Below are 12,392 nucleotides of genomic sequence, written 5' to 3'. Positions count from 1 at the left end.
TTTTAAAACCGGCACAGAAATGAGCCACGTGCGTTCCTGAAGCTGCCAGAACATTTCACCGTTCTCTCTCAACTCACAGACGGGTCGGCTGGTCGGAGCTGCCAGGCGGAGTCTGATTCAATATCTCTGAGGGATTAAATGACTTATTCCTGACTTCTGTGAGGGTCTGAGGGCGCGAAAAAGTGATTTTTTTTTGCCCCCCCGCCCCTCAACACATGAACAAAAACAAATCAGTCCATTCTGTCGGTGCAGAAAACCTTTGACTGACTTCTGACTTTTTGTGACTAAACACAGTGAAGTGAAACACTGTCAGACTTTAAAAAAAAACAAACAGAAAACAAACAAACAGCTCAGCGCGCTAAAAAGAGGTTGGTCCATGGAGGCGATGCACAGTTCCTCCTCCTCCTCCTCCTCCTGCTTCTCAGGTTCAAGTCATTTTCTCTTTCTTTTGATTCAGATATGTGATCCAGTGATGAGTGAAGCTCTTCGTCCTCCTTCGTCCTCCTCAGAAGCGAGTCTGCAGCTTCAGCCTGTTGGTACAAACACAGCGGCGGCGCAGGACAATCACACACTCTGCAAAAACGTGTGCGTTTGGTCTCACTGTCAAAGCTTTTCCCCGAAGCACTTGGCAGCGAACGCCGCCGTCTCTCTGCACGTTCGGCCCGTCTGCAGCCGGACGGGAGGAATTATCACATTGACGGTGGCTGATAATCGATACTCAATCGCGCAGCTGCAAAAACACCACACGTACACCGACACATCCGGACCTGTAAGTCGCCTCCTAAAATGAAACAGCATTTAGCGGTTCAATAACACATTAAGCTCCCTGTCACGAGGAGTAAACGTTCAGGCCGCGGTGAGATGTAGAAGGTTTGTGTCTCGACAGTTTTCACAACAGTGAAACAGCAAAAATGTCAAATGTTTTAGCGTTTATCAGGCTCTGGAGGTTGTGATGAGCATTGTTCGGTTAATTTATTTACATATGCTTTTGAGAAAACGGACAAAACTAAAACCTAAAACTAAAAAAAACATCTGCGTAAAAGCAAAACAACTACAAACTCGCTGTTTCCTAGCTAGAACCAACATTAAACGCTGTGCAAAAACTGTTCATTTGTCATTTTGTTTCTCTGGTTTTAGCACAAATTAAACCAGCGAGCTACTATACGTTAATAATTCTTGGAGGCAGGATTTTCCTATCTTCGGATCGTGCTAAGCTAGCTGTTTTCAGTCTTTACGTGAAGCTAAATTATCAGATTGGTGGCAGTAGCTTTATATAAACCACAGAAGCATGAACAAATCTATCGAGCAAAGAAAGAAAATAAGCGTATTTCCCCAAAATGTCAGAGTTTGCACTAAAATAATCAATGAAACTGTCGTATCGCTGCATGCTAACTAGTTTTGTCATTAAATCTGTGCATGGAGCTTCCTCTAAATGACAGATTAGTTTGAAAACAGTTTGTATTCTTCAGTGAGGCTAACTTTTCCTAGAACGCCTCATTTTCTGAATTTGCACCAGTTCTAGTTTAACAGTTGTTTGCTGCTACTTGAAGCGTTTTACGTAACTCGCCTCCATCCAGGCCGACTCCCCGCCTCAGAAACATCACAAGATTTAATTCAATCAGACTTCAAACGGCCTCCCTTCTATCTGCGCTATCATCTGTCCGGCAGCCTGTAGCTCATTTCCTCTCAAAAGCCTTTTAAAACCTTAATTGTGCCTCTAATTTCCCTGGTTTCCTGATCTCCACCCCGACACCGACGCACACAACAACGCCGACGCACACACTTGTTACACGAGCGCACACACACGGTGAGCTCATCCGACTTCTGAGTCATTACGAGTGCAACCGCAATCAACCTTTTACACCAAAAAAACACAAAGGAAAGGCTGCAGAAACCGCTCCTTCAACTCAAAACGGGTTGATGTTACGGTAATAAAAATTAAGAATGTTTTAGCCACAAGTCTAAAAACATAAAAACACTCAACTGGAGCTTTTGTTTTAGGTAAATTACACAATACTGGGTTTATCTGCTCATTGTTCTGACTGTTAATCGACTGTTTTGTCTAAGAAATGTTAGAAAATAGTGAAAATGTCTCATCACAACCTTCAGGTGTCGGTTTAAAAGCATCACATCCTCCCACTGGAGAAGCTCCGGTCATAATAATCGACAAGAAAAATCACAGAACTGATTAAAGGATTCATTTGTTCAACTAATTTAAGCTTCTTGCTGCAGCAGCTGTTATAAAAGGTCCAAACAAACACTTTGTTTTTCATTAATAATGCAGCGAGACTTCCTACGAAGACGTGAAAATCATCAAATCCTCACATTGGACAAGCTAACGGCAAGAAAATTTGCTTTTTTTTTTGCTTAAAAACTTCCAGAATTGATGATAAAATTAACAGATGATTCATTTGCTCGATGAATTTAAGCTTCTTGCTGCAGCTGCTGTTAGAAAAAACTCTAAATAAACTCAAAAAGCTTTAACCAGAGACACAAATTATACCTGCTTGGTCACAAATTTGGCTCAACTGGTTCTTTATTATGCTGGAAATTAACATCTAAGTAGTTTTTCAGATAAAAATTCAGAATTTCAGCACTTAAAGAATCACCTTTCCGTTTTTTTTTTTTTAAACTTTACTTTTAGAGAATTTAAGCAGCACTTTCTAACTTCTAATTTGGTTTCCTCGCTAAAAACTCCCAGCTGAGTATTTACGGTTTAAACTTCGCCATTATCCAAAGTGATAATCCCACAGTCGCAATCTAAGTGGCTGCAAGAGGAGGCCTAATGACAGGGCTGCCTCCGGTCTGCGGTTTATTCACTTAGCTCACTTTTAAACCGCCGCGTGCAGAAATCAGAAGGACGAATGGCTGGCGGGGACAACGAGGCTCAGCGAGGACAGAAAAACATCGACATGCTGGAAACGAGCCCGCCGACGGTTGGCGGTGCCGCGAAGTGCTTCGGATCAAAGTGAGCGGCGGTGTGATTTACAGGAGAGCTCTGGTCTGACGTCCAGCAGCGAGACAGACGTCTTTACATTCGAAGTTTGAGAGCAGCAAACAGGGAACGAACAACAACAGATGATCAGTGGAGCCGTGCACAGAAACCAGGTTATGAAGCAGGAAGCTGAAGGTTTGCTGCATTCATGGCAAGAAGGAACCATCAGAACTCATTATGGTCCAATTTAGCGTTTAATTTACTGCGTACAGCATCGATATCAAGGCTGCACTCCAGCCTCCTCTCTACCAGACCATAGAACACAGCACGCATCTGTCTAACCTGCAAAAACACATTCATGTGCTCCAGGAAGACGTGAATCCTAAAAGATAATTTCACTCTGACGATTTTCAACAACGAACAAGTTAGAATCATAAAAATGAGAGAATCTAATCACTAGGATTCATGCCCTGATGTAGGAAATGAAGATTCATTTTTGCAAGTTAGACAGTAAGATTTGTGATTTTTCTGACAGATTTAATTGTTTAAAGTCAAACTTCAGTTGAATATTCAGTGTATTAGATTTAAAACTAGTGATGGAGCTTTATCACGTGAAATATCGCCAGTTTAGCCCATTTGCTGCATGTCGTGAATCAGAAATTGCAGCTTTTTTATGATTTGCAAATCGTAATTCTTATTAGAAAAATAAGATTTACTAATTTTTCTTCAATACGCCTCGCTCTTCTGTGCAACTATCTGATGAAACAGATGTGCAAACAGTTTCTCGATCCCATATACCAAATGCAGAATGCCAAACATACGTCCTAACTGTATGCATCCTGCATGCAAGGCTACGTACTTTGGAAGATTACACATAGTACTGAAGGGAGAAAGAGAACGTTTGCGATTTAACGGCACTAGCATGCTAATATTTGCTAATTAGGACAAAACATACAACTGAGGTTTAATCTGCCGGCGTCAAATAAAATTGATAAAATTAGGTTTTGCATCAGAAGAACGAGTTTAACAGCGATGTATCAGCTGGGGGGCCAAATTTCATGACGATCCAAATGATTGTAAAGATATTTTAGTCTGAATCTGAATAGTAGCATCGGGGGAAACAACAGAGGAAACTAGGATTCAGCTGCATGTTTTGTTTTTAGAAAATGTCAGTCTAATGATGGACCAACCGAGCGTCCCTAAAGCGACGCTGAAAGGGAAGCTGACAACAAAAACCTCTCCTCTGGCTCTGCTCGGGTATCGTGGAAGTCATCCATGTTGGCTGAGGCGCCACCTTCTCAATCTGTGCACCGTCTAAAGTCCAGGTTTAGTCGGGACGTTCTGTGCCCACAAATCGACGAAGGACGTCACTACAGACCCAAAAACCCAAGAGCAGGTAAGTGTTTGATTCCTAAATATAAAAAGGTAGCAGCAGAAATGTTTGTTTGTGTGGTTCCTTGGATGCCATGAATGATACAGCTCACATCTGACTCCTTCACATCCTCATTAATTAGTTAACAAAACTCAGATTAAGTCCAGGAAGGAGAGAGACTGACGGGTTCGGTGATGCGGACAGCCGTGCCATGCAGCATTTCCATCACAGCACATGAAAACAAAAAAAAGGGGAAAACGGGGTGAACACAGGAGGAGGAGGCGGCGGAGGAGGAGCAGGATGCAGCACACGGGGAGTCCATACAACAAACACAATCACAGGAGGAGGAGTTAAGTCCATCACAGACGGAGGAGCGGGAGGAGTTTCAAACAGGAAGCAGGGTTTTGATTGGCTGGTCGGACTGGTGTCAGATCCAAAAACCAGGCAGGATGTCGTGCACACAAGCGAGGGTATAAATATATCTTTGGGTGTGTCAAAGCCACCAAACGGCTCCCGTCATTATTTATTTAGAGGGAACACACACAAAAAAAAAAAAGAAAGCAAGAGTGAGAGAGAGCCACGACAGGAAAACCATTCACCGAAATAAAGAGGAAGCGTGAGGAGGGGGTGCAGTTAGACGAGCGCTTTCTTACAGTACGACACCGTCTCAAAGTCAGCGATAAGGACCGCACCTGAGGACGTCTGCTCCGGTTCTGCCGTCGGAGCAGCGTCGGTCCCGGGAGGCGCCGAGTCGTCGTTGTCGGTCTCTGCTGCTGGTTCAGAGCTGCTCTGTTCGGCCTCCAGGACGGCAGGAGGAGGAGGAGAAGGAGGGCTGTCGGGTTCATCTGCTGTCAGAGAGAAGAAGAAAAAAAAAAAAAGACTTTCTGTGTGAACTTTCTGTGCTCTGTGTCGCCTTTTAACTGATTTAAACCGAGTACAAACGTTGAAGCTCATCCAGCTTCCACTGAGGCGCTGAGTCGGTCGAATACGAGGTGAGTCAGAAAAGTTTCAGGACCGGTGTCACAAAAGATAGATTCAGTGAGATGTTGGTGTAACACTCAAACTGAAAAGAGGAGGAACGAGGTGATGGACGTCAACGCGGCTTTAAAAACTGATCTTATACCTGCAACGAGTGACGTGTAGGAGATGTTTTCAAAGGCATGAAGCAAAGATCTAGATGAGGGACAGAGTGTGTGAAGAAAAAATGGATCTGGTGTCACAAAAGACATATTTCAAACCCAAACTAGAGTTTTCCCCTTCAGATGATCAACCAGCACGTCTACAAAGAGATCCTGAGACGTTTGCTTCATTCAGAGAAGAGGCAGAGTTGTGACAGGACCAGTGGAGGCTGCTTCACCATGACTCTCAACGCCCTGAGCACAGCTCCTGGCTGAGAAGAACATCTCCATGCTGGAGCAACCTCCCTGCTCACCCCACCTGGCTCCGTGGGATTGTTTCCTCTTCCCCAAGCTCAAGGGGGTCATCAAGGGGACCCGTTCAGAAGACGACATCAAGATGGCTGTGACGACGGAGCTGAGAAGAAGAATCCTTCCAGGAGTGGATGGTGGTGTGAAGAGAAGGCTGGGGAAGTGGGTTAGACTCCAGGAGGATTACTCTGAAGGACTTGGGTTGGGTTTGAGATACATCTTTAGTGACACCAGTCCTGGAACTTTTCTGACACACCTCGTATGTGTAATATCAGCTTCAGTAATTGTGCAAACCTGCTTTTTTCAGGTGCAGTATTCTAAATTCATGTATGCAGTATTACTTTTCTATTCTAGTCCTATTTCAGCCTGTTCATTTTATGCTGTATTCAACTTGTCTATACTGCTTTTTAAAATTTTTTTTAACATGTAAAGTCCTTTTAATGATCGTAGCACACCAATAATACCCCGATGACCCACTCTATCCAGCTGGATTTTGCAGTTTGCAAGCCTGCATGTTTCTGTGGTTGTTCTGACCCACAATCCTCTTATGTCATGTATGTCAAAGTATAAGGCGCAGTGTTATGACACAGTAGTACTTGTATGCACGCTGCATGAAACAGGAAGTACTTAAAGTATAAACACAAATGTTGTTGGTTTCCTCTTTACCTGGTGACGGAGCATCAGGTGAGTCCTGGTCCATCTCCTCGGCAGCCTCGGTGACGGTGACGGAAGGGGCGGAGTCAGAAACAATGGAAGGGGCGGAGTCAGAAACAGCAGCAGGGGCGGGGTCAGAAACAGCAGCAGGGGCGGGGTCAGACGGCGGTGCAGCCGGGGATTCTGCAGGGACTGACTCTGGTTCTGGTTCTGGTTCTATCTGAGTCTGCGGGGTTTCTGGAGGAGAGGAAACGTCTGTGGCTGAGGACAAGGAGGCAAGGATGGAGGAAGTGAGGAAGAAACAAGGAAACGTGAGACGAGAATCAAGGAGAGCGACGTTTCAAACAGCATTTTTCTTTTCTAACCAACTTCCCATCTAAAGGTTCAGACAAATCCAGACGACAGGCGGCACAAAGACGGACTGCAGCCAACAAACATCTGCCGTTACACTGGGAACAGCTCAGTGACCAGATTCAGACTCTGAATCGAAGCAGAGCTGAAGCTCACATGTGGATCAATGAAAAATATGCGCGACTGAGGAATCCCCGTAACAATCCTCTATCAGTGTTTGCTCAGGGTCCTACCTGCGTCCACCTCCTTCTGTGGCTCAGCAGCTCCACTTCCAGCCTGGTCCACCTCCTCCTGGTTCTTCTTCTGCGGGGGGCTGGACTCGGCGCTGGGGGGCTTCAGCGGACTCTCTCCTCCCATGCTGCTGCGGGGCGACAGCATCTCCATCTCCTCGCCCCAGTCGGACACCGGCTGGTGGCCGTCCAGCGGGGAGAAGGGGCTGAGCGGCTTCCCTCCCTCCGGCGAGTCCTGAGCTGCCGCCGGCGGGGGGATGTGGACCTTGGGCCGGGGGGTCCGCTGCTCCTTGGGGCTCCCCGCCGACGTGGGTCGAGAGCGGTGTTTGGGGGACGTCGCCGAGCCGTCCCTGCTCTTCGCTCGCTTCTCTTTGCCGGCGTCTTTCTTCTCGTCGCCTCTGGAGTCGTGCTCTGAGTCGCTGCCTTCCTCCGGCGCTCCGTCGTCGTCCTCTCCGTCGCTGGCGTCCTCCCATTCGTCTTCGTCCTCCTCTCCGTCTCCGTTCTTCTCCTCCGCCTGAGGACAAGAAAGACAAGACTTCATGAATCAGGAAGGATGTTCCTGAGCCAGATGTCGCCCAGAAAAAAACAAAACAAGTGCCTAAAAAGTAGAAAAGCAATAAGCTGAAAGTCTGATACATGACTGAAAATAAAATCTGTCAGCTTAAGTAAGACTTGAACAGAACAGTAGAAAGTGATGCTGGCAGTTATATTGAAGTAAATAATTACAGAAACGACGAGTTGGCAATCTGAATCCTGCAAAGACATTTATTTTGGCAGCTTGGTGGCGGCGGACTCAAGCTGGAAGAGCCAGTTTATGCTTTCTGAGGTTGTAAACTAGGTCCATGCTGGTCTGTGCAGATGTTTGCATTGTTCGAACACTACAAACAGGACAGAACGCAGCAGCTACCGACAGTTTGGACTGTAGCAACACGTCGGTGGATATGTCCAAGCACAGCAGGCAGGACTTGTGGAGATCTTAGAACTTCCTACTCTGTCTGGTCAAAGTTCCTCCAAAGTCCTGCAGCGACTACTTTGATCACAACTCTGTCTGCCGGCTTGGAGGTGGAGAATTAAAGTCTTTACAAATATCGTCTCCCCTAACCAACACCAAACCTTTCTTTATACAGCGATTCAAACATTTACATGCTTCGTGACTTTCTGTAGTGAGACTGCGTTGATGTTTTTTACAGGTTCTTTTTCCAGCAGAGGTATCACAAAGCATTTCATAACGGCTTGAAATGACTGAATTACGAAGGTGTGAATCTCCTCGTACCAATTCTTTTCCTGGCAAATGCACAGTCGTTGGATATCGATGCAGAGAGCATGAGTCGGCCTTTTGAGGTAAACCTGTTAGCTAACAACTGTTTACACATTTCTGGAGCAGTCGGTTTGGAGGGAAGTATCTGGTTCTGCAGAAGCTCTCCACCATATTTCACTGATCCAGCGAGCTGCTGGCTTAAGCGTCTGCAAACTCAAAGAGGAGCTGTGGGGAAAAAATCTTAGCTGTTTATAGTGAGCATATATTTTGCTCTAAGTGACTGAATTGCCCGTGTTTTTTTAAGTCATCTCCATCAGTTGGCAGTAAAACAGTTTAGTTTCCTGCTACAATCAGCTAATTTAACGTCACTATTAATCCACATGAAGCCCGTTTACCTTCTGCGCTGAGGCAGGTTTGGGTTTGTCGTCCTCCTTCTCCGTCTTCTTGGTCTTCTCCGTCTTCTCCGTCTTCTCCTCCCTCTTCGTCTTGTCCTCCTTCTCCTTCTCCTCCTCTTCCTTCTCGCCCTCCCAGCGGTTGTCGTGCATGCTGTCAAAGATTCGTCAGAGGTTTCGGAGCACATCGGTGTTAGAAAAACTCTCAAACAACACCTGACTAAAAAAAAAAAAAAAAAGTGTTTTCACAGACAGACTCGCGCCGATGTAAAATATCACAAATCAAAATAACATCCTCAATATTAGCAGCAACGTGTGGAACCATTAATGAACGTTGGATTCGTATTAACAGGCCAACAAATGGAAAATATAATAAGCAGGCGTGAGTTATTAGACCGTGTATAATAACGACTTGTTTGAAGCTACGTGTTTAATTAAAATGCTAAACGTGTGCTCAAGGTTTTAGCTTCTCAAGATTAGTCAAAATAAACAGCAAGTTAAAAGATGACATTTAAAATTCTGCCGTTTTTTGGGGTAATTTTTTGTTATTTTACAGATTATACGGTAAGCAGGAACATTAACACCAGCGCCGTCTTTTATGAGGTTTTCCGGCCATGTTTTGAAGCAAAACAAACGTCTAAACATCCCATTCAAAGTCCTACAATACCAACAGGACTAACAGATGTACCTGTAGCTCTGTTTCTGTCCTCGGCCCTTCCCTCGGCTCCGGTCCCCTCGGGGCCCCTGGCTCCGGCCCTGGGACAGGAAGTCTCCAAATGTCGGCGCTTTCGGAGGCCGTTTACTGTCATCTGCAGGAGACACTGATGGTGAGATGCTGGTGTAATGCTCAAACCGAATGCAGAGACGGTCGAAAAGAGGAGGAACGAGTTGATGGACGTCAACGCGGCTTAAAACAAACAAACTGATCTTATACCTGCAACGAGTGACGTGTAGGAGATGTTTTCAAAGGCATGAAGCAAAGATCGAGATGAGGGACAGACAGATTGTGTGAAGACGAAATGGATCTGGATCTCTTTTAAACCCCTTCTCACAAGCTCTTATTGTTTCAGCAGGTGAGTCAGAAAAGTTCCAGGACTGGTGTCACTAAAGACATATTTCCAACCACAACCTGAGAGTCGATTTTTTAATGCGACCACCACATCAGGGCTCGAGGTCGACAGCTGGACTCTCCTCTGTGGTTCCACGGTGATGGAACGAGTTACCAAACTCTGTTCAATCTGCTGATTCTTTGAGAAAAGACTAAAGACCAGCTCTTCACTGAACACCTTTGCACTTGACAGACTGAAAACAAACAAACCAATAAAACCCCCGATTACCTTCCACACAGCCTGCTGTTGGCATCAGTGCCCTCAAACACTTGAACTTGTTCTGTGGCTCTTATCCAGATTGTTTTCTTCTGACTAGATCCATGCTCGTGTTGTATCTGCTCTCAGATGTACGTTGCTTTGGATAAAAGAGTCTGCTGAATGAAATTGTAGAATTGTAAACGAGGAGTTTTCCCCTTCAGATGATCAACCAGCAAAGAGATCCTGAGGCGTTTGCTTTGTTCAGAGAGGAGGCGGAGTTGTGGCAGGACCAGTGGTGGCTGCTTCACCATGACTCACAACGGCCTGAGTTCCTGTCTGAGGAGAACATCTCCGTGCTGGAGCAACCTCCCTACTCAGCCCACCTGGCTCTGTGGGATTGGTTCCTCTTCCCTAAGCTCAAGGGGGTCATCAAGGAGACCCGTTTAGAAGACGACATCAAGATGGCTGTGATGACGGAGCTGAGAAGAAGAATCCTTCCAGATGTGCATGGTGGCGTGAAGAGAAGGCTGGGAAGTGTGTTAGACTCCAGGGGGATTACTTGGAAGTTTGTAGTTTGTATTTGAAGTATATCTTTAGTGACACCAGTCCTGGAACTTTTCCGACACACCTCGTATTTCGTCACAGGACGGATTCTCTCACGATCTCACTAATCTCATGAGAAGTCAAAAAACAAAACTCTCACAACGAGAGAAGGGCTCTAATAACTACACCAGACATTTAAACCAGTCTCCTGCTCTCCTCTGTCTGCAGCCCGAGAGTCGATTTCTTATGCAACGCCGGAGACATGACTTGTGTGACAGCGGCAGTCCTGCAGTGTCAAACTGCTGCAGAGTCCAAGTGAACTCTGGGACGAGGTCAGCGTTTTTCTGACTGATGGCTCCGAGCGGGAGGCTGTGACGGATCTCCACTGTATGCATGGAAGAGGAATAAAGATTCCACGACAGGGAGAGGACTTATTTTAAAGCACAAAAAAGAAGCTTTGCTGTTATTTAACATCTGCGGGAATAAGCTAAACATCGGAGAGGCTTGTTTGTAGGAAGTCCTGCAGCTCCACAAGCTGCAGCCTCCAAAGCATCGCCGCCATAAAAAGTAAAAATTACGAGCTCCATGACGGCAGGATTTATGGCAGGGCCGCATTAGTTTTAGCTGCATATCGTAACCAAGCCTCTTGAAGTAATAAGAGTAATTTAGGGTTTGTATTTTCGTCATGGCCGGTCAGTTGGAAGCCGATTTCGTCATGGAGGAAGAGAGGAGAAAGAGGAGACGCTCAGAGAAAAGAAGGTGAATGAAAGGATTCAAAGTCGTGGAGGAATAAAGGAAGCAGAAAGACAAACGAGTGAAGAAACGGCTAAAGTTAAGAGCCGATGTGAGAGGCGGCGAGGAAGAAGAAGTGAGGAGAAGGTCAGAGACTGAGAGCTCGAACAGGGGAGGAGGAGATGAGGAGGAGGAGGAGGAGGAGGAGGATAGGAGCTTGAAGGGGAGACAAGAGGAGAGGATGTGATAAAAAAAAAGGTCAAGAAGAGAAAGATACAAGCACAAAAGAAATGAAGGGATCAGCGAGCAGAAAGGATGAAGATGACGAGATTGAACAGAGCAGCCCGGGGCGACGGAGAGGACACTCAAGTCATTCCAGAAATTAGAAATGGTGGAAAAAAAAAAAACACACAGCGAGGACACACATACAGCCGAAGTGCAGGCTTTAATGTGGGGCATGACCTGTGATATACACTCCACGTATACATGGAAGGGCAAACGGGAGGAAGCCAGGAGCGAGCAGCAGTTAAGAAATAATCCTCAGCTGTTGGTTGAACCTTCTCGCGAGAAGGCAACGCAAAACGCTGAGAACCATTTGCAGACGCTGTTCGACATCCTGCGGTTGTTGTGTGCGCGGCGGGAAGCTTTTGAAGTGCTGCAGCCGCGGGGGAAAAAGATTAGCCAGTCCTTACAGACGCTCACCCAAATCCAAGGCAAAACCCCGAAGACCTTCACTGACTCGCTCACGGATGTGTCTGTGTCGCAAGCAGCTAAAATTTACAGCGAGGTTTGTGTGACATCCAGAGCGTCTGCGTTTAGGAAAATGTGAACATAATTAGGCAAAATAATTCTAAATAAATCGTGAAATTGTTGCATAAATTAAGACTAAATATATACTTTCAAAACCTTAAACTGTCTAAATCAGCAAGTTGATGAAAACAATAAAAACGCATTAAAGTTTAATCCGTTTTCCAATTAAATGCAGACCAGGAAAAACTAAGAAATCTGCTCTTTTTTCATTTTTTCTTTCACCTCTTAGGTAAAATACAGCAGCTGTGGATGAAAACGTGAAACAAGCGCAGCTAAAATAAAATCCCTGAAGCCCCTTTCGGACGTGGATCCGTTAATCTGACGGTAACTGAGCGTGTCGGCTTCATGTCTGAATTACTTTTATTTTCTTTCCATAAAAGT

The 12,392-nt window shown here is 45.6% G+C and overlaps 1 protein-coding gene across 1 annotated transcript in view; it reads right to left on the bottom strand.

The window, feature by feature from the left end:
- Positions 1 to 6: 6 nt before the first annotated feature.
- The window catches only part of ccdc9 (coiled-coil domain containing 9), a 29,465-nt gene continuing 17,079 nt past the window's right edge, over positions 7 to 12,392 (bottom strand). The window contains exons 10-16 of the mRNA XM_008296665.1: positions 9,308 to 9,428; positions 8,623 to 8,773; positions 6,973 to 7,483; positions 6,537 to 6,649; positions 6,401 to 6,446; positions 5,000 to 5,155; positions 7 to 530 (exon numbers count right to left, since the gene is read on the bottom strand). Of these exons, the coding sequence (XP_008294887.1) occupies positions 526 to 530; positions 5,000 to 5,155; positions 6,401 to 6,446; positions 6,537 to 6,649; positions 6,973 to 7,483; positions 8,623 to 8,773; positions 9,308 to 9,428 (1,103 nt within the window). The 3' untranslated portion in view covers positions 7 to 525. The remainder of the gene's footprint in view (positions 531 to 4,999; positions 5,156 to 6,400; positions 6,447 to 6,536; positions 6,650 to 6,972; positions 7,484 to 8,622; positions 8,774 to 9,307; positions 9,429 to 12,392) is intronic.

Source organism: Stegastes partitus, unplaced genomic scaffold (genome assembly GCF_000690725.1).
Source record: "Stegastes partitus isolate 25-593 unplaced genomic scaffold, Stegastes_partitus-1.0.2 Scaffold1145, whole genome shotgun sequence".
Classification (NCBI taxonomy): Eukaryota; Metazoa; Chordata; class Actinopteri; family Pomacentridae; genus Stegastes; species Stegastes partitus.
This window is presented reverse-complemented; position numbering and strand designations above follow the sequence as displayed.